The 27,955-nt window shown below is 48.0% G+C and overlaps 1 protein-coding gene across 1 annotated transcript in view; it reads left to right on the top strand.

The window, feature by feature from the left end:
- LOC137562609 (A.superbus venom factor 1-like) overlaps positions 1-11,913 on the top strand; it is a 554,872-nt gene extending 542,959 nt beyond the window's left edge. Inside the window, exons 38-41 of the mRNA XM_068274112.1 lie at positions 2,580-2,663; positions 2,772-2,855; positions 5,166-5,313; positions 11,558-11,913. Coding sequence (XP_068130213.1) covers positions 2,580-2,663; positions 2,772-2,855; positions 5,166-5,313; positions 11,558-11,696 — 455 coding nt within the window. The 3' untranslated portion in view covers positions 11,697-11,913. The remainder of the gene's footprint in view (positions 1-2,579; positions 2,664-2,771; positions 2,856-5,165; positions 5,314-11,557) is intronic.
- Positions 11,914-27,955: the final 16,042 nt, after the last annotated feature.

The following is a 27,955-nucleotide window of genomic DNA, read 5'->3' as shown; positions in this document are numbered from 1 at the left end:
CAATTTATATTGAATAGCCTTTTGCTGGAGAAATAGAGTAATTGATGGCCCGAACGGTTCGGCGGCAAAGTTGGTTGTGCAAATTTCATGGGTTCGCGTTCGAGGCGAAACGCAAACTTTTAGCGAGTTCAACTTGCGCCCTATACCACATAATTGGGCTAAACTTTGACCCTCTACATCACAGTCAGCAGACACATGGCAGCCAATCAGGCTGCACTCCCTCCTGGAGCCCCCCACCCCCCTTATAAAAGGAAGCAGCGTCGGCCATGTTCTCACTGTGTGCTGCTGTTTTAGTGAGCGAAGGGAGAGAAGTTGCTGCAGAGATAGGGAAAGCTTAGTTAGGTCATCTTGTTAGCTTGCTCCTTGCTGATATTTGTTGCTGAAAAACACCACCAAAACAGCTCTTTTGAGAGCTAATGTTCTTGTGATGTGTTTTTTTCTGTGTGGCCCACTGACACTGAATATACAGCCCTGTCTGTCACAGCTGGCCTTTGATAATTGCTATACTGTGCCAGGCCCAGCACATTCAGCACACCTTTTTACTGCACCTGTGTGACTGCACATTGTATTATACTAGCAGTCACTGCATACATTTTCACTGCACCTGTGTGACTGCACATTGTATTATACCAGCAGTCACTGCATACCTTTTCACTGCACCTGTGTGACTGCACATTGTATTATAGCAGCAGTCACTGCATACCTTTTCATTGCACCTGTGTGATTGCACATTGTATTATACCACCAGCAGTCACTGCATACCTTTTCACTGCACCTGTGTGACTGCACATTCACTGCACCTGTGTGACTGCACATTGTATTATAGCAGCAGTCAGTGCATACCTTTCACTGCAACTGTGTGACTGCACATTGTATTATACCAGCAGTCAGTACCTTTCACTGCATCTCTGTGACTGCACATTGTATTAGTCCAATCAGTACATACCTTTCACTTCATCCTGACCCAATATGGACAAAACAGGCAGAGGCAGAGCCAGAAGCAGGCCACCTGGCAGGTCTGTTTGAGGTCATGCTGACGTGATTTTGTGCGGCCCTGGACCAAAGTACAGTGTTCAGAAGGCACGTGCCATCAACTCCCAAGATTGTCAGGATGTAGTTGACTATTTAACACAGAACACCTCATCTTCCTCAGCTTCCGTACTGAACCGTGACATATCTTCCTCCTCCTGCTCTGATTCTGGCACCCCACTTAACTCTCAGCTGGCAGGCACCACTGCTACTACTAGCACCACATCTGCTCCATTTGACAGTTCACAGGAGTTATTTGGTGGGGAATTAACTGATTCACAGCCATTATTGTTACAAGATGACAGTGCTAAGCACCACCTCATATGTCTGAGTTAGGCGTCAGTGTGGACGTAAGGTGTGAGGATGATGAAGTACCTGTTGTTGGTGCAGTTTTGGAGGTGTCTGATACAAGCGAAGCTGTGGAGGATGATTATGATGATGATGATACTGTCATGGATGTCACGTGGGTTCCCATTCCCAATAGAAAAGATGAACAGCCCGGGTGCACGTGTGCACACGTGCGATCGGCCACGGGAGCGTGCGCGGCCTTTTGGACATAGCTTCTAAGTCCAAAAGGCTTAAATGGTTAAGATGCAGATTATCATGTCTATCTCTTTTATCTCAGACTTCAGTTTTAGAGTCATGAGCTAGCAATAGTTCATCATACATGGCAATCTTGTTTTGCATAGCGTTCACTACTTCCGTAGTCTCATCCATACGGATTTGTTCTCTCACCTATTATGGATACGGAGTGTGTTCTTTCACCTATTTGGCAGAAGGAGTGTGGGTGGATGAACGGATCTCCTGTCTAAGTGATTCTTTCAAGTCAGAAAGTAGATCAAATATGTCTTTTAAAGGGACCCTGAACAGTGGCCTAAATTGAAAATCTGGACTTACCTGGGGCTTTCTCCAGCCCCCCCCTTCCGTAGCCTGCGACTGCGAGTTCCGCCGTCATCTTCTTTCTCCCTTCTGTGGTCCCGCTGGTGGCTCCGGTTTACTAGCAACTTCGGCTGAAGGCCCCTGGAGTGCACCAGGCGCGTTGTCATGCATCCTGCGTATACGCAGTTCAATCTTTAGAGAGCCCCGCATGTGCAGGACCCTTACGGCATCCGGCGTGATGACACACTGGGGGCGAGCATGCCGGAATTACCGGAGCCCCAAGCGGGACCACGGAAGTGAGCAAGACCTTGTGGGCTGGAGGAAGCCCCAGGTAAGTCTAGATTTTCAATTTATTCCACTGCTCACTTCTCAGTGTCCCTTTTAAAGAAAAGTTTCTGTTGTTGGCTTCATCAGTGTCAGATTCTAAGTCCTCACTGCTCTTATGAGAAAGATCAGGTGGTGGATTCTTGTTTCTCCTGCCTTTTGGTTTAAAGAAGTCAGACTGGGCAAACACCAAAGGCGACTGTTTTTTTTTTTTTTTTCCTTTTTCCAACTTCATTTGCCTTTTGTGATTTAAGAGGCAGACATTAACATTTAGATATCCGTATTTTTTATACAGTGAATTGCAGTTTTACTTATTTTTTTTTTTTATTGTTTTATAATTTTTCCAGAAAACTGTTACATGCAGCAGCAATTGGGTAAAGTGGATGCCTCTGTGAGATACGAAAAAGCCTGCGAAGCTGGAGTCGATTATGGTAAGACGCCAAAATATTTAGCCGAGGCGTTCATCAGGACTGATTTTGGCTGTTGAGGCAGTTGGTCTGTTGACTTTTGTTCACTGTTTTGACTCTTCTCACCCACAGTGTACAAGATCACAGTCAGTTCCATCAATGAGAAAGAAAACTATATCGAATACGTGATGACCATTACAAAGGTCATAAAACAAGGTAATAATCATTGTCTTCAGTTGTACTTTTCTCTAGAATAAATACTGCTGGAAGAGACTTTGCCATTATAAAGAGGAGAGCTGGACAGAACAAAGGCAACTCATTTTGATTAACCTCCTTGGTGGTTGTCACGAGTCAGGCTGGGGGTAGAAAAAGCAAGCCAGGAGCGGTAACACCAAGCGTGACTCGTAGTAGCCGCCTGGAGCCTTGTGCAGAGGGCAGTTGCATTATAACTCACCTCCCGGGGGATCCAGACGCCGGCAGCCATTCTCCTTCCTGTCCTCAGAGTCTCTGCATTCCTCGTATGAGATCGCCGTTTATCGTCATGACAACAGAAGGTGATCTTACACAGTGTTACCCAACCCTGTCCTCAAGGCCCACCAACAGTGAATGTTTTGTGGAAATCCACAGAGAAATTTGATCAGCTCTGCTGAGACACTAATTACTAGTGATGATCGTAATCAGCTAATTACGATTACGCAAAATTTCACGTCAATTTTCGCAATTTCGCCTATACGTAATTATGATTTGTAAATTAAATTGATTTTGCACAGTCATTCGTAATTTTGCGTAATTTTCGTGTAATTTCACGCCAACTTTAGCAGTGAATAGCAAAGCCCCCATACACGCTATTGACACATGTTAAGGAGAATAGTGGGTACAGGTCAAAAAAATAATTTTCCAAAAAGACCTTGTAGTTTTTGAGAAAATCGATTTAAAAAATTCAAAGAAAAAAATTGTTTTTAAAACTGAAAAATAACAGTTTAAAAAACATTTTTCTTTGCATTTTTAAAATCGATTTTCTCAAAAACTACAAGGTCATTTTGAAAAATTATTTTATCCACTTGTACCCACTATTCTCCTTAACATGTGTATTTGGGGTTGCAATAACATGTATCGGGGCTTTGCTATTAACCGCCAAAGTTGGCACAAAATTTCACGAAGTTATGCAAAAATTACGTATAAGTTACGCTAAATTATGAAATCTTACTATTGCATACAAAATTAATTATGATTTTCTCTGAAATTTTGCATTATAATTACAATGCGTAATTGGGAATTTTGATGCGAAATTTCAGCCCACCAATGCTAATTACCTCACCTGTGCATGTTTGTGGTTTCCTGCAAAACATGTACTGTTGGTGGGCCTTGAGGACAAGGTTGGGGAACTATGCACTATAGGATTACAGTGCCACCCGGAGGCCGATGGGGAGAACTGCAGCATTGGATCCCAGGGAGGTGTGTAAAGGTAGCCATACATCTAGGGACTCCTCGCAAATCGGACCAGAGGGGTCTACAAGGGGCCATCCTTCATTCATCTTATTAGCTTTTCATTGGTGCTATGCTCTTCATGAACACCTCTATATGTGCATTGCATAGTAGTAATCCTTTACAAGCCATTTCCTAAAGGGGCCCATACACTGGTTGTTTTTAGCCACTGATCGATCGATCGATTATATAGATCGATCAGAAATCGATTCTTTCAAATTCCCCATTCAATCGATTTGTGGCCAATTTCGATCGATTTCGATGGATTTGATCTATCTGACAGGATGGCAGCAGATCGATGGCCCATAGGGTTGCATTGGATCTAATGGTCCAACAATGCATTTAAATTGATTTTCAATAGATTTCATTCTGAAATCTATTGGAAATCTTTTCCTAGTGTGTGGCACACAGCAGATAGATTCCTGTCAGATTCGACTTGACAGGCATCTGACAGAAAACTATCTGATGGTCGAATCTCCTTTACTCTGATTACACCTCTCAGACAATGCAGCTGTCCTTGGAAGGGTTTGTGGCTCCATATCAATACAGTGGTTGGGGGCAAGGCTGGATTTATACTTTTTTCGCCCCTATGGCAAGTATGCTGGGGCTACCCTTCCATGAGCAGCAGTGCCCCTCCCCTTCCATGTGCATCCCCCTTTTCCATGTACAGCAACCCCTCTCTTTTATGTACAACTTTTTTTTAGGCAGTAGCAGTACCTCTTCCATGTCTTGCCTCCCCTCTTTCAGGTCTAGCCGCCCCCTTCGGCTGCAGCCGCCCAAGGCCCCCAAGCCTCTGTGGCCTTCCCAGAACTCTGGCCCTGGTTGGGGGCTCCATATAAAACTCACACTGGGGCCCCAAGCTTCTTTGTTGCACCACTGTCTGCATCCAACAACCTATTTACGATATTTATCCTATTTGCTGCTTTCTGTGTTTCTCTTTTGATGACGTTCCGTGGATCTCTATGCATCACACTCTACACAGATTCTCAGATGCTTAGCCGTACGGTTTGATGATGATGGACCTTTTTCTATTTTTTGCAGGCACTGATTTTCTCAATGTGAAAGAGTCGCGTATATTCATCAGCCATGTCAAATGTCAACAAGCTCTAAATCTGATTAAGGGCCAGAATTACATCATCTGGGGAGTTTCAAAAGATTTGTGGAAAATAGAACCTGAACCGAGTCCTAAGTAAGTAATATCAGCTATATCCATGTGCCACATTCCACCTGCATGGAAACTTCAGTTTATTAATCTCTGTCAGTCAGCAGTTACGTGGTTAAAAAATGATACGGAACTTTAATGCATTGTGGAATTTTTCTTTCACCACTTATGCCGTTCGCGGCAGAATATCTACTCCCTGCAGGACTTCAGTTCCTGCCCAGATGCATAGATTTATGTCTGCTGCCAGGAACGGCAGTCGCTTGCTCCAGCGCGGGTACTCATCACTGATCAATGAATGGGAGAGCAGTTCCCATTCATTGTTCTAAGTCCCCGTATCAGTGATTGCTGGCATAATTGAGTTGCCTGGGTTATTAAGGAAATAATACGTCCACGCATTACTTCCTGTTCACATACCTATAGTATGCTAATAGGGAATTACACGCGAGGACATCTTGTGGCCAAGTAGTAAAATTACATCTGTGTACATTTTTTTTTTAAATAAAATACACATACATTACATTAAAATTAACTACTTACCTTCCACACTCTCCCTTAGTTACACAAATAAGACTTTTGCATAATTAAAACAAAAAAAGACAATTACAAATACAGGTACAAAAACAGGTAGAAGGCTGTGCATCCCTGACCTAATACTGCAGTTGAAATGGTTAATCGCTGTGGCGTACACCGCCCCTCCTGGACTAAAATTTCACGCCCCGCATCCAAACAGCGCACGGGGTCTCGGCTGGGGGGGGGGCGCTGTATCGCGGCGGGTAGCGGCGGATCAGCGGCGGACGGTGGCGATCGGGTAAGGCACGCAGCAAGCAAAGTGCTTGCTGCGTGGTTTTTTTTTTAATTATTCAAATCGGCCCAGCAGGGCCTGAGCGGCGATCTCCGGCGCCTCTGGACGAGCCTAGAACGCTAGGGAGGTTAAGTGGTTAATTGTCATTTTTTTATGGACAGCAGAGAATAAAGCCAGCGCTCCCCACATGGGCTGCATTTGAATGACTTATCACCTCATGTGATGCTCAATTGAGCATACAGCTCAATTACTCAAGTGTCCATAAAAAATGACAATTAACCACTTAACCTCCAGAGATGCCGGAGGTCACCGCTCAGCTTTGCTTGCTGCGTGCCTTACCCGATCGCCGCCGCCCGCTGCTGATCCGCCGCTACCTGCGCGATACAGCGCCCCCCCCAGCCGAGACCCCGTGCGCTGCCTGGCCAATCAGTGCCAGGCAGCGCTGAGGGGTGGATCGGGTCTCCCTGTGACGTCACGACGTGCGTCGCCATGGCGGCTGGGGAAGCCCTCCAGGAAATCCCGTTAAGAACGGGATTTCCGGATGGGCCATTGCGCCGGCGGTGATCGGAGGGGTGGGAGGGATGCCGCAGGGAAGGGGGAATCATGTATCTAGCACTAGGCTAGCTACATGAAAAATAAAAATGTGCAAAAAATGTTACCGCGGCCGCAGGGCCGTGGGAATCAGAACGCCAGGCAGGTTAAAGACAAGCAGACATATTAAAACGTCCTGCTATGAGCCTCTTAACGGCTCCAGAACATTTTTATAAGTTGAGCAGCGCTACTACCGCTATGCATGTGCACTTGCGCACGCTCCCGCGCGTGCACGTGAGAAAAGTAACACAAAAAACACAACATAGACAAAATATACCTTTATTTACAAATAATATATTGTCACCATACTTTGTACTAGGGACATAATTTAAATCTTGTAATAACCAGGACAAATAGGCAGATAAAATGTGTGGGTTCTATGTACAGTAACAGTGTTTATATTAAAACTATAGGGAATTAAATTGGAGAAATAGTGTATTTCATTTTTTTCCTTGTTTTTCCCTTTAAAATGCATAGAAAATAAATTAATTACTGAAAACAAAGATCAACCCCAAAAAGCCTAATTGGTGGTGAAAAAATAAGATATAGATAATTTCATTGTGATTAGTAGTAATTAACTACTTTGGCCTTTTGGACGTATAGTATACGTTTAAAAACATTTGGCCAATTTTTTTAAAAACTACAAGTTACTTTATTCCCGGCTTTAGCAGTGTATAGCAAAGCCTCTAAAATAATTTAAAAAAAATACCTTCTAGTTTTTGAGAAAATCGATTTAAAAAAATGCAAAGAAAAAGTGTTTTTTGAAACTAGTTTAAAACCATTTTTCCTTTGTATTTTTAAAATTGTTTTTCATAAAATCTACAAAATATTTTTGAAAGATTCTTTTTCTAGACTTGTACTCACTATTCTCCTTAACATATGTAGCAATTTTGGTGGCAATAGCATGTATGGGGGCTCTGCTATTCACCCCAAATTCGGCACAAAATTATGCATAAATTACATGTAAATTCATGCGTAATTACAAAGGCTTTTACAAAGTCAATTAAATTAACATCACACCAAAAGTCCACTGCGCCCTTCCACGTTGCCTGTAAAGATAGCCTCACATAGCGTAATACTGTTTCAGCTATTAGAAGACACATGTATTAACAACCAGTTTTATTGACCCCCCAGGTACAGTGACAACGGATTTGTTGGGCCAAAAAGGCTTTTTCCCTTGCAGGAAATGCAGGGGTTGCCGCCGCCGGGAGGCGAAAGGAGTTAGAGGGGATCATTTTATGGCTAGAAGATCGGGATATACACATAAATTGCAGCAGTGCATAACCTGTTCAACGGTGGGTGCGGTCTACATTCTCTGGTGCCCATGTGGCCTGGAGTATGAGGGCCGCACCACAAGAGCACTGCACAAGAGAATAGGGGAGCACATTTACAATATTACTATAGGGTTTGATTCACATAGTGTGTCCAGTCATTTTAAGGAGTATCATGACTGTGACCCTGGTTTACTGAAATTTATGGGGATTGAAAAATGGGTACCAAAGTGGCGGGGTCAAGTAAGGTGAGGGATTTGTCTCAGGCGGAGGGGAAATGAATTCAAAGATTAGGCACATTTGCATGGATGGGATTAAATATTGAATTTGACTTAAATTCTTTCATAACAAATGATTGAATGAGTAATGTAATTATCTAGATAGTTGAGTTTAAGATGTTGTACACTAGGTGGCAGCAGAAATCACGTTAGGGTACAAATGGAGATGCATTTGTTGAAGTATTTGTATAACTTTTAATTGTGTATGATGCGGAGGTATGTTGTGAAGACACTAAGCCAATTTTAATAAGTAGTATGTGCAATAAACTGATCAATAGTTAGGAGGAAGATGTCTGCTATTGTAAATGATATGCGGCAGTGGGGATTCCGTGGGCGGGGTTAGGACGTCACGGAGGGAGTTGCTCATAAGGTTGGCCGGCATACTGGCAACGCAAGCCCCTGATGAGTCTTGATGATGAAACGCGTAGGGCGGAGCCAGTACGCCTGACGCACGTCACGTGGTAGAGAGGAACGCGAAAGGACCTAGGCGAACTCACACAGCCGTGAGCGCGGGATGCCACGGAAAGCTATACGGATCGGTGAATGCTGAGCCTGGGGGAAACTACCGCTGTAGCAACTAGCAAATCATATTCCTTAGGCTTGTAAGTTGTTGGAGAGCGCGAGAGGCACAGATGAAATTTCGCAATGTATAGATATGCTGCGCAATGAAGTTTTTTAATGTGTTTTATTAAAAAGGCCTAATTTTACTACGCTGGAGTGGAGTGTGCATCGCTGATGAGCAGAGTGAGACACACGGATTGAGCTTAATTGCCACCTGTGGATAGGTGGTCAGGATCTGGTGAGCCTCTTGTTGATGAGGTGGTGGGAACACGGCATTGCACTTGCTGTCACTTACACGGAGGTAGTTGATACATGTGTCTTCTAATAGCTGAAACAGTATTACGCTATGTGAGGCTATCTTTACAGGCAATGTGGAAGAGCGCAGTGGACTTTTGGTGTGATTTTTACAGTTCAAGTGGATTGACCATAGCGCACTCCAAGAGGACAGTATTTTAACAGTTAATTGTGGATATTGAGAGTTTGCAATTGAGGTGGCGCAGCATACTGTTGTATTTTATTTTTAATCAAATTAACAATCCTTAATTGCGTATAGGTGTAACTGCAAAAATGTATGCAAAATTTTGCGTAATTGTAATGACCTGATTACGATCATCACTGCGGCTCACCTTACTTCTGCTCAAATTCTCAGAAGGGTAAAATACTATTCCTCCTTCGAGATGTAGCAACTCGGAGAGGGGAGTAATTTCGGGTCCGGCGATTGCTATTGTATTAGTGCTATAGCCGTGCCCACCTCAGGCGCTCGGAACCACCTGATTCGCTGGGAAAAGCCTCAGTAAAATCCTTTTGTTCCACTTGTCTCAGGTTTACTTTAAGTAGACATCAAACTTGTGATGGTCAACATGAACGCTTATGATGGATTTGGCTGTTAGCTCGATGTCTGTATAAGCATCTTTTGCATTTTACTAAATTAGTAGGTCAGATATTTTTGGCTTCATCAGTAGGTGTCGATTGCCTTTCCTCCAGTGTTGGACTGGGAGATGGAAAAGCTGAGGAAATGCACTTGCTGGCCAAGAAGCAGTAATCAGGTGTTGCTGCTCACAGTGAAGACTACAGGTTTATATTGGGAGTCATAACTCGGGGTTCTGTTGCTTGGCCAGCAGGTGGATTTCCTTCCTCAGTTTTTCCACCTCCCAGTCCGACACTGCTCTCCTCCCTTTTCCTTTTCAGTTGGACATTATTACATGTCACTGTATTTATGTAAACTAGGAGACCAGAAAACATATCCTTAGTGGTGCGCTATTACACCAGTAATTCACCAGTATAAATACAAGGATAAGTATATAAAAAAATCATTTGCACAGTCCAAACTTTTTTTTCAAGATGAGCTTAAATATTTGAATGTATCAAAACGTGCAAAAAAATTGATTGACAGATCTTCAGAGAAGTTCATCTTTAGAAACAACATCCCATGAAAAGGTGCAATAAATAACATAGGCTTAGCAAGGTTGTTTAAGAAAAGACTTAAGGTAGCCATGCATCTAGCGATGTGTGGGCAGATTCGACCAAGAGACAAATCCCTCTCCCTCGAATTTGATAAGCGAGATATCTGTCAGCTGCCCATACACCACAGGCCGATTCCCAACTAATTTCATGCTGAAATCGATCCGGAATTGGCCCTCGCCGCTGTGCCCCTCAATGTAATGTCCCCCGTGCCAGCAAATGTATACATTACCTCTCTGCGGCCTCCGCTTGTCCCACACAGGCTTCCGGGTTTTTTCTTCCGCATACACACTCTCCCCACGTGGATTCCTAGTAGCGGCGCACGTGGATTCTTAATGACGTCACACGTGCGGTGTTACCAGGAAACTACGTGGGGCGTGCATGTATGTGGAAGAGGATAATGCGACCGGAGCAGCTGTGGACAAGTGGAGGCTGCGGACAGGTAATGTATACTTTACATGGGCACCGGAGAGGGGGGGGGGGGAGAATGGTTTCATCAGTCGTCAGGAAATTGCATGCCGTTCCCGCCGCGCACCCGACCAACCAGTTTCGGCCTGACATCTTGCAGCATGCGCTATCGACAATGCAAAATGGTCACTTTGTTGGTCCGGCATGCACTTGGTGGCACCGATTTTCATCCAACTCGATTATAATAATCGAATTGGATGTTCGATCAGCCGCCAAGTCACCTGATGTATGGCCACATTTAGTCTTTCTAATGCTGAAAATACATGGGTCGATTCTGGCGCTTAATTCTGCGCCTGATCGTTTTGCCCACTCAAATTCTCTTATCTTCTGCTCGTTTTTCTTATCTTTTTCAATTCACTTCAATGGGAAATTGAGTGGCAAAACGATCGAACGGTGATCGGATATGAACAGAAATTATCTATCGAGCCATCTTAATGGCTCAAAATCTAGCCGTGTATTCCCAGCATTAGACTTAGTCTTTCTGAACAATTGATCTTGCTATGTAATTTATTGCACCTTCTCTTGAGATGATGTTTCTAAAGTTGAACTTCTCTGAATCAATTTTTTTGCACGTTTTGATACAATAAATATTTACACTAATCTTGAAAAAAAAATGTGGTCTCTTCAAATTATTTTTTATGTACTTATCCTTGTATTCATACGGGGACATTACATGTCTCTCGGGCAAAGCTGATTGTACAGGAACTGTCACTGGGTGGCACTAGATTGCTTCCTCAAGCAATGTCAGACAGCAATACCAGTCCACAAAAGCTACACATCTGTACCAGGATGCTCAGAGATGCTTCTGCCCTGACACACAGTGAACTCTCTCTCCGCAGGTACGCCTTTATGATCACCAAAGACACCTGGATCGAGTGGTGGCCATCCGACAGGGAGTGTCAGGAGAAAAATCTCGACGTATGTGATGAGCTTGAAGACTTAGCAGATACCCTGGTGCTAGAGGGCTGTAATCAATAAAGCACACCTCCATTACCTATCACTGGCTTATAATGATTTCTGCATTGTCTATGTCTAGCGGTCACAAAAGATGGTGTATGAATAGTGGAAAGACCATCTTAGATCATGCTATAATCAATCAATGACCAGAAGAAGAAAGATGGAAAAAAAGGTTTTCCTCAGTAAATTGTATGTTCTTAAACAAATAAAGCTGTTTGATTCTATAAGATGAAAAAAACCTTATGAGTTATATCCTTTTTGTCTGTTTTTTGTTATCTGTTTGTCTATTTGTTAAGCTCCTTCCATGAGAATGGAAGGAATGTTACTTTGACTAAAGCAGACAAAATAACACCACAGAGGAGGAGGACTGCAGAGGTTTGTTATCTTCCAGGAGCATTATTATAAACTGAAAGATTAGCAGTTTACTTAATTTAAAGGACAACCGTAGCGAGGCTGCCATGTTTTTTTTCCCCTTTTGTGCAATACCAGTTGCCTGGCAGACCTGCTGATCCTCTGCCTCTAACACTTTTAGTCATAGACCCTGAATAACCATGCAGCAGATCAGGCAGTGGCGTAGCTACAGTACAGACCTTGGGGCCCCGATGCAGAATTTGGACTGGGCTCCCTTCCACCCCCTAGTAGCTAGATGTGCTCCCCCATATGCCAAGTATGGTAGACAGACAGGGGCGTTGCTAGCCCCAAAGATCAGTGGGTGTGCACCGGATCTATTCTGGGGTACCCCGGATATCCCCAAGGCAGAGTAAGCAGTGGTGCCTCAAAGGTGGGCGTGCTGGAAGCTGTGGTGCATCAGTTGGGGGTATGCTGGGAGCTGTGGTGCCTCTATGTAGGCATACTTGGTGCTGTGGTGCCATGCTTGGTGCTGTGATGCCACGTGACATGTGGCAAATGCCACGTGACACTTGGCAAGTGCTGAGTGACAGTCAGACAGCAGAGGAGAAGACACTAGTGCACACTAACTGTCACACTGGCACTGCTCACAGCACAGCAGTTCTGTAGAAAGCTAACACAGTGGTACTACTACTCTAACAACTACTAGCACTGACTGCAGTACTACAGTTCCCCCTACACAATAACAAAGTAATCCTATCCCCTAATACCTAACCTATGCCTAAGGCTAATAGCTGGCCAGCAGGCAGCAGCTGGCCTGGCCTGAGCACAATACACACACAAACACATAGCAGCTGCATGCAGCACACACTGTCTGTCACACAAATGACATCATGCTAATTAATGATTTAACAATAGTTTAGTGATAGTGAAGGGGTTAATCACTGAACAGATTTTGGTTTATCACTGTGTGTGTACAGCCCTTACTAGGCTAGCAGCACTGGAGCACACACTCTGTCACACTATGACAGCAATCAAGCTAATTAACGATTTTAACAATAGTGTAGTGATAGTAGTGAAGGGGTTAATCCCTGAACAGCTAGTTTATAACTGTGCACAGCCCTTTGTGCCACCAGCACTGGAGCATGTCTCTCAGTGTGCATTCAGCAAGCTAGGCCGATCTGTCTCATCATGGCAGCCCTCCTTATTATACAGGGGGGCTGGCCAGTGTTTCTTTCTGTGATTGGGTGCCAGGGCTTAGGCTGGGAAGCCTCTGATTGGCTCAATGAGGTCAGGTGGGGCTGGCCAGGGTTCCCCTCTGTGAGGGCTTCTACTGGGAGCCCTCTGATTGGCTCCAGGATGTCATCACCTTAGTTACAATATTTCGGACCCGGATATCTGCAGATATCCGCGGATATCCGGGTTATGCGGCCAAATATCCACAGATAGCTATCCGGATTTGGGCCCAGGTATCTGGAATCCGAATCCGGTCGGATAGCTGAAAAAAGTTTGGATATCCGGGTTGCCCGGATATCCGGAATCCAGATGAGCAGCCCTGCATACAAGTACTGATCATTATCTAATGATGCCCATACACACTGTTGGAAAGGATCAATTGTCATTCAATTAGACCAGGCAAGACATATCGGCATTTTCCACTGATGTCTGTCGTTATTCAATGGCGCAAATGATTGTTTGTGAAATTTTTGCACATGAGTATCTAACAATCGGTCCTTTTATAGTTGTTTCAAGCAACTGTCTAACGTGTGTAAGCTTAACTTTCTTTGCTAGTCTAAAGGTCCCCATTAACGATCCAATCCAACGGCCGGTTGATAATTTCCTAGGTAATTGATCATAAACGATTGATTGTGCCCATTAACGGACACATTTCCACTAACCAATCAGATCAGATTGATGGGATTAAGCCGAAAAACTGATTGATTCCTTTATTCTGATTGAATTCTCTAGCTGGAATTTGGCCATTAATGGAAACGAATAATCAATTGGCTGCTGGATTGTATCGTTAATGCGCTCGTTAAAGGTGCATACATACACACATCCAATTTTGATTAGCTAATGTTTGGCTAGTTTTACCAATTCCGTGTAGTATGATGGCCAACACATTTTGAATTCTGTGAACCAGGGGCTTAACTAGAAATCACAGACCCCCGGTGAAATTTTGAAAAAAACATACTTACAGTAAAGGTAACCAGGTATAGGTGCTCCCAGTTTAGGTATCCAGCTATAGGTGCCCTCAATATAGGTAGCCAGGTATAGGTGCACCAGTATAGGAAGGTAGTCAGGTATAGTGCCCCCAGTATAAGAAGGTAGTCAGATATAGGTGCCCCAGTATAGGTAGCCAGGTATAGGTTCCCCAGTATAGGAAGGTAGTCAGTTATAGTGCCCCAGTATAGGTAGCCAGGTATAGGTGCCTCAGTATAGGAAGGTAGTCAGGTATAGTGCCCCCAGTATAAGGAGGTAGTCAGATATAGGTGCCCCAGTATAGGTAGCCAGGTATAGGTGCCCCAGTACAGGGAGGTAGTAAGGTATAATGCCCGCAGTATAGGTAGCCAGGTATAGGTGCCCCAGTATAGGGAGGTAGTAAGGTATAATGCCCGCAGTATAGGTAGCCAAGTATAGGTGCCTCAGTATAGGAAGGTAGTCAGATATAGGTGCCCCAGTATAGGTAGCCAGGTATAGGTGCCCCACTATAAGTATCAATGAATAGGTGTCCCCGGTATAGGTGGCCTGTTATAGTCCCACCCCCCAGTAAAGCCTGGCATAGGTGCCCCCAATATAGGTAGCCAGGTAGGTGCCCCTAGTATAGGTAGCCAGCTATAGATGCTGCAGGGTTATATCCAATAGGGTGGAGCAACGAACACACACAGCCACGGGGAGAGGGGCCCAACTCCCCCCTCCCTCATCACCTTGGACCCCCCTTCAGCGCTCCTCCCTCCAGAAATTAGAGCTGTGGGCAGGGAACACAGACTCACCTCTTCTGGATTCCATGCAATGGAGCTCCACGCGCCGCTGGTCTCCTCTGTCTCCAGCGCCGCTAACTCTACTTCCGCTAATCCCCCTGCTTTAAGGATGTGCCCCCCCCCCCAGGGCCCCTGCAGTGTTGTGAGCAATATCAACTCACCTGTCTCTGCGTTATTCATCCATGCTCCCGTCTTCCACTACCCATGCTGGCTGCCTCTTCTTAGTGACCTGGCGCATGCTTTTGTGTAATAACGTGAGTTGGGTCACTTAAAATGGTAGCCAGCATAGATAGAGGATAGCGGGAGCAAGGACGGGCCAGCGCAGTATAGTGATGCAGTATAGTGACTGATACCACATCCGCTGGGAGCATGCAATGGTAAACTTCACACAGTCCATGGGATAATAGAATCATAGTCCACAGGGATGCTTGATTCATCCAGCAGATGGCAACATAATTCAGCTAAGCAAAGATAGCACATGTACAGTCAGCAAACTGCTGTCCAGTGGCGAAACTAAGGAGCTGTGAGCCCCAATGCAAATTTTACATGGGGCCCCCAAGTACTCTATACCTAACAATTTATGTGGCACACCAAAACCTGCCAAGGACAACCATGCTGTCAGAGGTGCAAGAGGGGGATGGGGAACAGCTTGTTAATGATTATTATCATTTAAAGCATCTGTAGAAGTGATTATTATCAGCACAGGATCAATAGAGAGCTAATACTGCTGTTGAGGGAGGGCCCCTTGGGACCTCTCTGGCCCAAGCGCCCGATGCAGTCGCAACCTCTGCACCCCCTATTGCTACAACCCTGCTGCTGTCCCTATACCGTCACTGAATCTGTCAATACAAAATAACTCCCCCTGTATCTCTCCCTGCAGTTAGAGTGACAGCAGGAAACAAAATGAGAAATTCCGCCCATTCTCCACTTCAAAAAAAGATGATGATATCCTAATTCCTATTGGATGCTAGTGGCCGACCCTGTATTGTCTGATTCTTGTTTCCAAGTGTTCAGAGAACACTCTACTGGATGTTGAAATAGATACCTCCCCACACCCCTCCTTTTTGCCCTGAGGATACCTGTACCCACCAACAAAAATAAAAAATATACACTTGCTTAAAGCAGAATGAAGCCCAGCATTTCTTCTTTGCTCTAATAGATTATTTACAGCATATTACATACAACCAGCATTTTTTTTTTAGTAGAACAGCATTCAAAGGGTCACACACAGGACTTGAAGTTCCCTGCCAGCAAAGTTGGCTGCATCCAAATTTGAGATAATGTTATCTTGTGTTTACTTGTATCAAGTGAGATTTGTAAATAAACACTTCTCTGACAATGCCGGTTCCCCTGAACAAAGTCAGACAATTTAGAAAGCATTTCTGCTTGTTAGAACATGAATAAAGCAGTTGTAAATAAAATGTAAAGTCAGCTTTCAGAGCAAAAAAAGTGTACTTTGGGAATGTATAATTTCTAAATGAATACTAATATTTATGCACAAAAGCAAATATGATAACCGTATGGCATATAAAAAGTAGGAAAACGTTTTTATTGAATATTATGTCAGGGTTTTATACCGCTTTAAAGAGGAGCTGTCAGCCTTACTATCTCAGAAAAAAACACATACCGTATTTTTCGGAATATAAGACGCACTTTTTCTCCTCCAACAATAGAAAGAAAAAGTGCCTGCGTCTTATATTCCAAAGGCAGGGAATCCCCGACTTCAGAACCCCCTGCCGATGCCAACCGCCGATCCGCCGCATTGTCGGGGACTCCCTGCCTTGTCCCCTTGTGTGGTCTGCCGGTCCGCTCCCCCGGTAACAATAACTGCAGAGCAACTCACCTTTCTATGGATTCCAGCGCTGTGTGGTCTGCTGTGTGGTCCTCTGCTTCCAGCATGTCAGCTACACCTGTAAATAAAAAGTTAGCGCAGAGACGCTCACCTACTCAGTGGCAGCCGCAGCGGTGGCAGCACGATCTGCAGACATCTCTCCCGGGAGGCTTCCCCTAGTGACGGCTCCTTCTAATGACTCATTGAGTCATGGGGAATGACTCATTGAATCATTAACAGGAGCCGTCACTAGGGGGAGCCGCGCAGCTTCCCCTAGAGACGGCTCCTGTGAATGATTCAATGAGTCATTCCCCATGACTCAATGAGTCATTAGCAAGAGCCGTCACTAGGGGAAGCCTCCCGTGAGGAGATGTCTGCAGATCGTGCTGCCACCGCCGCGGCTGCCACCGAGTAGGTGAGCAAACATCTTGGCCTCCCGGGACCGAGATGTCTGCAGATCGTGCCGCCGCCGCCGCTGAGTAGGTGAGTGTCTCTGCGCTAACTTTTCATTTACAGGTGTAGCTGACATGCTGCAGCCTGCAGGCGGAGGACCACACAACAGACTACACAGCGCTGGAATCCATAGAAAGGTGAGTTGCTCTGCAGTTACTGTTACCGGGGGAGAGCTCAAAATGGGGGGGAGGGGGGGACAGAGGACAGGATGGGGACTGGGGGGGGGGCACAGGGACTGGAGGACCACACAGGGGGGGGGGGGTGAAGGGGACCCAGGGACTGGAGGACCACACAGGGGGGGTGAAGGGGACACAGAAACACACACAAGGGGGGCAAGAGGGGACACAGACACACACAGGGAGACAAGAGTGGACACAAGGGGCCTGGAGGACCACAGAGGGGGGCTGGAGGAGATACACAGGACATGAGGGGACACATGGGGAAAGAGGATCACACAAGGTGGCAGGAAGGGATGCCACACACAGGGGGACAGAAAGGGACACATAGTGGACACAAGAGGACAATGGGGAGAACATGTACTGTACAATACGCTCCTGGAATATGGACGCACCAGGTTTAGTATATACTGTATACATTTTTTTCCCCAGATTTTTGCCCTCTAAACCTAGGTGCGTCTTATATTCCAGAGCGTCTTATATTCCGAAAAATATGGTATATAAGTTAATAAATACTTGCTCTACTTACATAACATATGTAGTTGAGGGAGGGTCCACGTTTTGATTTTAGTGATTTTTCTACAGAACAAAAAAGTAAAAAAATCCTTCTTAGCATTTACCATTTTAACTGTGGCTATTTTGAAGCCAATCCTGATGTAATGTCCTCCCTTACTCTCCTCTGCCTGATTTGCCCGCCCTTTACTATAGAAAGTGCGTTGCCTCAGCATGAGAAATATTGGCCAATCAGAGAGGAAAAGAGGTCTGGGAGGGGGAGCAGGAGGGAAAGAGGCTTCAGCCAATCAGGCTGCATTAGTTAAGTCTGAGGGGAAGTAGAGAAGCAAAAAAGGACAACCCAGCATGCCCTGCAACTTCCTTTGTGTGTACAAAGTTTTGTGTGTCCCAAATAAGAGTCAGGTAAACTGGGGAATGATCAACAAGAAAAGTAATAGTGATTTAAACGTTTGGATTGCCTGGTTAGCATCCTCATTACTTGTTTACCAGATAAAAATAAATTGATTTTTGATTTTATGCCTGTCAGTTGTACTTTAAAAAGAGGGTAAGTTCTGGACCACTTACAGCCTTCCCAATCCTCTCTGCTTCCCCTCGTTCCACATCCGGGCCCCCCATTGCAGCGTCCGGCTGTAATGTTGAAAAACCTTTGGGTATTCATGAAAGGCTTCAGAAGTACTTGGGCCTCCCATTACTTCTGTAGAGGAGTATCTTCGTACTGTGCACTTGTGTGGACTTACGTAGATGATCGTCTTTGGAAGTCCCCCAAGACCCGAGTACTTCTGAAGCCTTCCGAGTAGACCTGAAGATGCAGCCAGCAGGAAATTTAAATGGGGGCCCAGCAGGGGATCTAGGAGACCAATAGAGGACTAGGAAGGTTTTATAGCAGGGGTCTCAAACTCAATTTACCTGGGGGGCCGCAGGAGGCATTTCACAATCGCGGCGCATCGCCGCCTCTGCCCGCCCCTCTCACTCTTCCTTCACAGAGAGGGACGGGGAGAGGCGGCGATCAGTGCGGCGATTGACGTCAGGAGGGGCAGAGCTGAAGCTGAAAGCTCTGCCCCTTCCAGGAAATGCCGGCAGATTGCCCCCCGGGCAATTTGTGGGCTCTGCAGCCCTTGTTTAGCGGCGGGGATGCGGCGGATTACTTGGGAGCACTGAAGCAAACTATAAGGAAGCTTTTGCCTGTGAGGGCCACAAAATATTGTATCGAGGGCCGCAAATGGCCCGCGGGCCGCGAGTTTGAGACCCCTGTATAGGATCCAGAGCCTCCCCTCTTCTAAGGTGAATATGTAACTTTTTTTCTCAGTGGCCACATGTATCCTTCAAGCCCCTTTCACACTAGCATGTTGCGTCGCTCTCTGTTGCCTTTGTTTGCCACTCCCCCATCACAATGGCCATTAGTCTGTATGAGGCCACATTACCTGTGGTGTGGTGCGATGCAACTGAAGTGGTTCTGATGATGCAGAGACTACGCGGGCTCTGCAGTGCATTGCAGAGATCAATACCGCATGGCAGGAATTTGCATTGGAGTCTATGGCACTGCAACCATCTATTTAGATCGTAGTGGTGGCAGCACGGCGCGCATGTGCCAATTGGCTGGAAAACAGGGATGTACTTACTGTGAAGCAGGGAGCACGTCGCAGTTTGTGGGGTGGAGCTATGCATATTACCTTGATGACGCACTCTGCCACGGGATAATTTGCAAGAGGAAATGGTGCGGTGCTATTGTCCTGCCACGGGACAATCACACTGTACCATATTTGAACACTGAAGAGAAAATAAACTTTTGAGATAATGAATTTTATGTGTAGCACGGACAATTAATAGAACATTAGTAGCAAAGTAAAGAGCCTCATTTTTTTTCATTCTGTTATATAGCTTTATTTATAGCATTGCATCATTTTGTCATATTTGCATTGTATAAACCAAACTCTGTAGTTTAAACTATAAAACAGAGCAGAGCTAATGACCCTTTGAATTTTCCTGCCGTAAAACCTTATCCCAAGCTGTCTCTCATTGGTTCTTGGCTGTTTATAGTGGACCTGAACTCTTGCACAAGGGTGCTCGGATGGAGGTCGTGATCAGGACTTGCCGTGATTTCACGACCATTTTTACGCTATCCGCCACGGGTATTCGTTGCCATGGATCAATTTTCAATCACTAAAATCCGCTTCGGCAGACCAGGAATGCATACATTCGAACGCATTCACGCTCGTGAAAACCGGTGCAGAAGCTGTGGTTAGCGGAAATGCGTAGAAATGGGCGGAAGTGACTTCCCTGGCCAATCAGAGGCCCCCAGCCAGGCCCTATCAACCAATCATAGGCATCTCTGATCGGAGGCCATTCGGAGGCGGCCTGGTGATGCGCTGATCCCACTTTTTGCGCAATTTTCGATTTTACTTGGTGGCGCGCCCAGGCTATGCATATGCATGGGTAGGATTTAGTTAGTGTTAGGTCCCCTCCCATGGAGGATTGACTTCTTCGCAGTGGGAGGGACGAGTACTTAACAAGTTGCATGCAAGCTGTTACAGGAAACTAACATCCTCCAGTGGTAGACAGGTCATGTGTATGCTCAGTGTGTATTTTATCCCATAAGTGGGGCTTGCACTCTTTTGCAGGTAGGCACTCATCTGTTTTTAAGTAGCGCTGTTCATTTCCTTGCTATGTCATAGGAGGGGAGGCTATGCCCTCCCCTCCTGTATATAAAGCGGCAGCCATTATGAAAAAGCTCCGTCCTTGCTAGACTCTGGTACTGAGAGGATTATTTCCAGGCCATTGTTGCTTCAGGAAGTGCATTTTTGTGTGAAAAACCTAGCGTTTTTACTGCTAACAGTGCTCTTATACTGTACTTCTGTTCAGTTAGCTAGCCAGTGACTCATTGCTGTAGTTAGTTGTAGTCAGTGTAATCAGAGAGTTCGCCGAACATGGGCCAGATGTTCGGCATGTTCGGGCCGAACCCCGAACTCCCCCGAACATGCCGCTTTTGGGGGCCCTATGGGGTCGCAGGCATAAGGGGGGAGCATGCCCCGATCGCGGGGGGGGGGTCGGAAATTCCCCCCACCCCCTCCGCTAGCGCTCCCCCCTCTGCCCGCTTCCCCATAAAAAAGTTTGTGTAAAGTTAAATAGTACCGGTGGTGGCTGCTGCAGTGGCTGGCTGGCTGGCAGTGGTGTGAGTGAGGAGGAGGAGTCCGAGTAGGACGCGTTGAGGCCAGGCAGCGGGCGGTTCAGCGGTAGTACCCTTGTGGTACTTCCGCCCTTTCTCTGACCTCACGTCCTCTACGTGATGACGTATACGAGGGTACGCGTGACGCTGTTCATTCAGTAAATTTCGAGAGTGACATTGTACTGTGCTCACTGCTCACTGGTATTATTCATCTCATTTGGCAATGATACCCTTCAGTTACATTGTACTGTGCTCACTGCTCACTGGTATTAGCATGCCCGTTTCTAGCCCTGTGCGGGGCGTGCCACCGCCCGGGGCGGTGTTGGGAGGGGGGCGCTGTAATGGAGGGGGGAAGCACCGTAGCCGCGGGGAGGGCAACCCGACCTCTCCCTCCCTCTCCCGGGCCGCCCTCCATGCTCCCCCCTCAGATGTATAGTGAGCAGCAGCAGCCAGGGAGGGATCGCTGTATACAACATACCTCCCTGGCTCCAAGCGCTGCTCTCTCGCCGCCGGTCTTCTTCTCTCTGCATACACGCTTATACACACGCTGCTTCCTGTTTAGCCGGAAGCAGCGTATGTATACGCGTGTAGGCAGATGGGAGAAGACCGGCGACGAGAGAGCAGCGCTTGGAGCCAGGGAGGTATGTTGTATACAGCGCTCCCTCCCTGGCTGCTGCTGCTCACTATACATCTGAGGGGGGAGCACGGAGGGCGGCCCGGGAGAGGTCGGGTTGCCCTCCCCGCAGCTACGGTGCTTCCCCCCTCCATTATGGGGGACAGCTACCTATCTAACTTATCCTGGGGGGCACCTACCTAATCTAACCTACGCTGGGGGGCAGCTACCTATCTAACCTATCCTGGGGGGCACCTACCTAATCTAACCTACGCTGGGGGGCAGCTACCTATCTAACCTATCCTGGGGGGCACCTACCTAATCTAACCTACGCTGGGGGGCAGCTACCTATCTAACCTATCCTGGGGGGCACCTACCTAATCTAATCTATGCTGGGGGGCACCTACCTAATCTAACCTACACTGGGGTGCAGCTACCTATCTAACCTATACTGGGGGGCACCTACCTAATCTAACCTACGCTGGGGGGCAGCTACCTATCTAACCTATCCTGGGGGGCACCTACCTAATCTAATCTACGCTGGGGGGCAGCTACCTATCTAACCAACACTGGGGGGCAGCTACTTATCCTGGGATGCACCTACCTAATCTAACCTACGCTGGGGGGCAGCTACCTAATCTAACCTATCCTGGGGGGCACCTACCTAATCTAACCTACACTGGGGGGCAGCTACCTATCTAACCAACACTGGGGGGCAGCTACCTATCCTGGGGGGCACCTACCTAATCTAACCTACGCTGGGGGGCAGCTACCTAATCTAACCTATACTGGGGGGCACTTACCTAATCTAACCTACACTGGGGGGCAACTACCTATCTAACCTATACTGGGGGGCACCTACCTAATCTAACCTACACTGGGGGGCAGCTACCTATCTAACCTACACTGGGGGGCAGCTACCTATCTAACCTATACTGGGGGGCACCTACCTAATCTAACCTATGCTGGGGGGCAGCTACCTATCTAACCTATACTGGGGGGCACCTGTCTAATCTAGCCTATACTGGAAGAGGGGGGCAGCTACCTAATCTAACCTATACTGGGGGGCACCTACCTATCTAACGTATACTGAGGGGAACCTACCTATCTAACCTATACTGGGGGGCAGCTACCTATCTAACCTATACTGGGGGGCAGCTACTTATCTAACCTATACTGGGGGCACTTATCTAACCTGTATTGGGGGCACCTACCTACCTAGCTAGCCTATACAGGTGACAACTATACTGGCTACCTATATTGGAGACACCTACCTAAATGACCTATACTGGGGGCACCTACCTATCTAACCTATGCTGGGGGCAACTATTCTGGCTACCTATATTAGAGGCACCCACCTAGCTAACCTGTACTGGGGCACCTACCTATCTAACTTATACCGGGGGTGCCTGCCTATCTAACCTATACTGGGGGCAACTATACTGGCTACCTATACTGGAGGCACCTACCTGGCTAACCTATAGCGGGGGCAACTATACTGGCTCACCTATGCCTGGCTACCTATACTGGGGTACCTATTCTTGGCTACCTATACTGGGGGGACCTATACTAAGTGAAACTAGACCTGGCTAACCTATACTGCGGGCACCCATACCTTTCTCGGGGGGGGGGGGAGGGGGGGGGGGCGCAATTTTTACAACCTCGCCCTGGGTGCACTTTAGCCTAGAAACTGCACTGGGTATTAGTAATCTCATTTGGCAGTGATACCCTTCACTTGGGTTGTACTGTGCACACTGCTATTAAGCATCTCATTACCCAGTTATACCATGCCCCCCAACCGTCCCGTTTTCGGCGGGACTGTCCCGGGTTTGGGGGCCCCTCCTGCTATCCCGCTGCCACCCCCTGAAGTCCCGGGCTAGGCAGCCTCAGAGCTGACTGAAAAAAACAATCGATGCTCCAGCCGCGCAATGCGGGGAGTGGGGGCTGCATCATTCTTCCCTCCCTCCCTCCCTCCGGCTCTCTGAATCAGCTGCCTACTGTGTGTGCCCCCCAAAATGCACAGTTTGCGCAGCGGTGGTCACATACTTGTCTATGCGCTCATACGGGAGCCGGCTTTATTCTACTTCCTGTTTCCTATGACATCATAGGAAACAGGAACTAGAAGAGAAGAGCCAGCTCCCGTATGAGCGCATAGACAGGTATGTGACCACCGCTGCGCAAACTGTGCATCTCGGGGGGGCACATACAGTAGGCAGCTGATTCAGAGAGCCGGAGGGAGGGAGGAATGATGCAGCCCCCACTCCCCGCATTGCTTGGCTGGAGCATCAATTTTTTTGCCTCCTCTCTGCCCAGGCACCCTCCTGCCCAGCCTACCCACCCAAGTGGCACCCTCCTCCCCACCCAGATGCACTCTCCTCCCCACCCGAGTGGCACCCTCCTCCCCACCCAGATGCACCCTCCTCCCCATCCAGATGCACTCTCCTCCCCACCCAAGTGGCACCCTCCTCCCCACCCAGATGCACCCTCCTCCCCACCCAAGTGGCACCCTCCTCCCCACCCAAGTGGCACCCTCCTCCCCACCCAGATGCACCCTCCTCCCCACCCAGATGCACTCTCCTCCCCACCCAAGTGGCGCCCTCCTCCCCACCCAGATGCACCCTCCTCCCCACCCAAGTGGCACCCTCCTCCCCACCCAAGTGGCACCCTCCTCCCCACCCAGATGCACCCTCCTCCCCACCCAGATGCACTCTCCTCCCCACCCAAGTGGCATCCTCCTCCCCACCCAGATGCACCCTCCTCCCCACCCAAAGTGGCACCCTCCTCTCCACCCTACCCACCCAAAGTGGCACCCTCCTCCCCACCCAGATGCACCCTCCTCCCCACCCAAAGTGGCACCCTCCTACCCACCCAAAGTGGTGCCCTACTCCCCACCCTACCCACCCAAAGTGGCACCCTCCTCCCCACCCAGATGCACCCTCCTCCCCACCCAAAGTGGCACCCTCCTACCCACCCAAAGTGGCACCCTCCTCCCCACCCAGATGCACCCTCCTCCCCACCCAAAGTGGCACCCTCCTACCCACCCAAAGTGGCACCCTCCTCCCCACCCTAAGTGGCACCCTCCTCTCCACCCCTGGCACCCTACTCTCCACCCAGTGGCACCCTCCTCCGCCTCCATGGACACCCTCCTCCCAACCCAGATGTATCCTCTTCCCCACCCATTGGCACCCTACTTTCCACCTAGTGGCACCCTCCACCCCACCCATATGCACCCTACTCTCCACCCACAGGCACCTTCCTCCCACCCAGTGGCACCCTCCTCCCCACCCATGGACACCCTACTCTCCACCCATGGACACCCTCCTCCCCACCCACAATGGCACCCTCCTCCCCATCCACGGGCACCTTCCTCCCCACCTACTGGCACCATCCTCCCCACCTACTGGCACCCACCTCCCCCCCACGGGCACCTTCCTCCCCACCCAGTGGCACCCTTCTCCCAACCCACTGGCACCCTCCTCCCTCCCATTTTCACGCTCCTGCAAAAGCAGGGTTGTGGCTTAAGGCCGCACAGGGGGCGTGGCTTAAGTGTCCCTCTTTGGCATTTTCAAAAGTTGGGAGGTATGGTTATACCCTTCAGTTATGTTGTACTGTGCTCACTGGTATTAATCATCTCATTACACAGTGATACCCTTCAGTTACGTTGTACTGGGCTCACTGGTATTAATCATTTCATTACCCAGTGATACCCTTCAGTTATGTTGTACTCTGCTCACTGGTATTAATCATCTCATTACCCAGTGATACCCTTCAGATACGTTGTACTGTGCTCACTGGTATTATTCATCTCATTACCCAGTGATACCCTTCAGATACGTTGTACTGTGCTCACTGCTCACTGGTATTAATCAGCTCATTACCCAGTGATACCCTTCACTTACGTTGTACTGTGCTCACTGCTCACTGGTATTAATCAGCTCATTACCCAGTGATACCCTTCACTTACGTTGTACTGTGCTCACTGCTCACTGGATTATTCAGCTCATTAGCCAGTGATTTGCTTCAGTTACTATTTACAGACAGTCAGACTGCCACTGCAGTTCATTCACCACATTTTGTGAGCCCATCATGAGTTTCTCACAGACCTCCGCTGTGAGAAGCACTCCCAACAGCAGCAACAGCCAATGCCCCATGCAAGTTGTGACATCCACCCCAGCAGCCAGTGGTCAGCAGCCCTCCCCAGACGAGAGCGTTGTGTCCCTCAGTCCGGCGTCTGGGCAATTATTGAGGGCTGCCGTTAAGGAGATGATGGGGCCTGATGTGGAGGAGGAGGTTGGGCTCGGGCCAGCATCCCAAGTTTATATTGAGGACGATGATGGGTGTGTGTCTGGGGATGTTGGGGTGGCAGAGGTGGTGGTGGTGGGGGGGGGGGGGGGTCAGGAGAAGAGTTCTATGATGATGATGATCGGGACCATCTGTATGTGCCTCAGACCCCGGAAAACATGTTTTATCTTGAGTTTAGGTACTAAAATCTGCATTCCCACTGCCTGGGTCCACGGATACATATAATTTTTTAGGCAGCCTCAACGGGTCTTTTTGGCATCAGCCATTCATCCTGGTGGCCGCAGTGCAGCAGGGAAACCTCCAGCACATCCCCTGCTTGGCCCATGTGCTTAATCTTGTGGTACACCTACCAGGGGATGAGTGACCTGCTGCAAGATGCCCGGGAAGTGGTACGGTTTTTCCGCCGCTCAGCCACTGCCTCTGCAGTCCTGTCCACCTTACAGCAGCAATATGGCAAGCCACACTGCCTGATCATAGATATGCCAACTCACTGGAATTCAACTCTGGCCATGTTGGAGCGGCTGTGTCAGCACAGGCTGGCTCTTAGGGCCTACATGTTAGACCCAAGTGTCCCCAGCAACCAGCAAGTCCCCATCATCACTGCAACTCAGTGGACACTGATGCAGCAAATATGCCTGGTGCTGAATCCCTTCCTGGAGGCAACCAAGATGGTCAGTGAGGAGCAGGCCTCCATGTGTCAGTGGGTGCCCATGGTTTGTCTGCTGGACCAGGCAATGTGCAACTTAATCAAGCATGGGGGGGGCAGCTGGATAAGGAGCAGATGGCAGCACAGGAGGGCTCACAGGTAGTGGAGGAGTTGGAGGTCCCTAACCTGAATGCTGAGGAGGAGGAGCAGAGCACCATTGGCGTTGTACGGGGATGGCGGCTTGGGGAGGACAACACGGCACAGGAAGAGGACAGGAATGTGATATGGGACAACGATGAAGATATTGTTGCTCATGCCCACTTGTTCCCCATGGGTGTGCACATGTTGCGCTGCCTTCGCAGGGACCCCCGGGTGATCCAGATGCATTAAAGGGAGGACATCTGGATCACATTGATGCTGGACCCACATCTGAAGGGGAAGCTGGGAGAGTTCATGACGCCATCCACCACCGAGCAACGCACAAGGGAGTTGCAGGAGGCCCTTGTGCGCAGACTACTGGAAGCATTCCCCCAGCCTACCACCCCCACTGTAACTGCTCTGCCAACCCAGCAACAGGTGCCTGATGCTGCCACCAGCAGCACAACAACCAGCAGCAGCAACTGGTGCCCCGGAGATCTGAAGAGCTTAAGCAAGAGCCTGTATGCAGTGCAGCAGTCCACAGCAGAGGTGCCAGCCACAGCATCCACCTCCAACATGCACCAGCAGCAACTGACCAGCATGGTGGCTGACTACATGGGGTCAATCACCGGGCTCAATGACACCGACAGCCCCGTGGACCCCTTGGAGTACTGGGTCAAGAGACTGGACATTTGGAGGGAGCTTGCCCAGTACGCCCTGGAACTCCTGTCCTGCCCCCCTTCCAGTGTCCTCTCCGAGAGATGCTTCAGTGCGGCCGGTGGCGTTCTCAAAAACAAAACATTATTTTGGGATTTTTTTTTGTTTAAGTTGTAGCCCTTTATCACCTTGATAATCCATGCAATTTGGGGGATTGTAGCATGCATGGGGGCTTTGCTATTAACGTTAAAATAAAATCCAGATCCGGCCGTGATTGCGTCATTCACGACCGAAAATCCGCGTTGTGGCATGGACGTGTATCAAAATACGGAACCAATCATGCTGAATGTATTTGAATAGGATGGATCACACCAGAGCGATGTTTGCAATTTTCTCCCAAACGCAAACACGGGTCCTAAAGCATTTTTGCGTTTTTCTGAGGCGATTCAGCCTCAATAT

The sequence above is a fragment of the Hyperolius riggenbachi genome, chromosome 3 (genome assembly GCF_040937935.1).
Source record: "Hyperolius riggenbachi isolate aHypRig1 chromosome 3, aHypRig1.pri, whole genome shotgun sequence".
Lineage (NCBI taxonomy): Eukaryota > Metazoa > Chordata > Amphibia > Anura > Hyperoliidae > Hyperolius > Hyperolius riggenbachi.
This window is presented reverse-complemented; position numbering and strand designations above follow the sequence as displayed.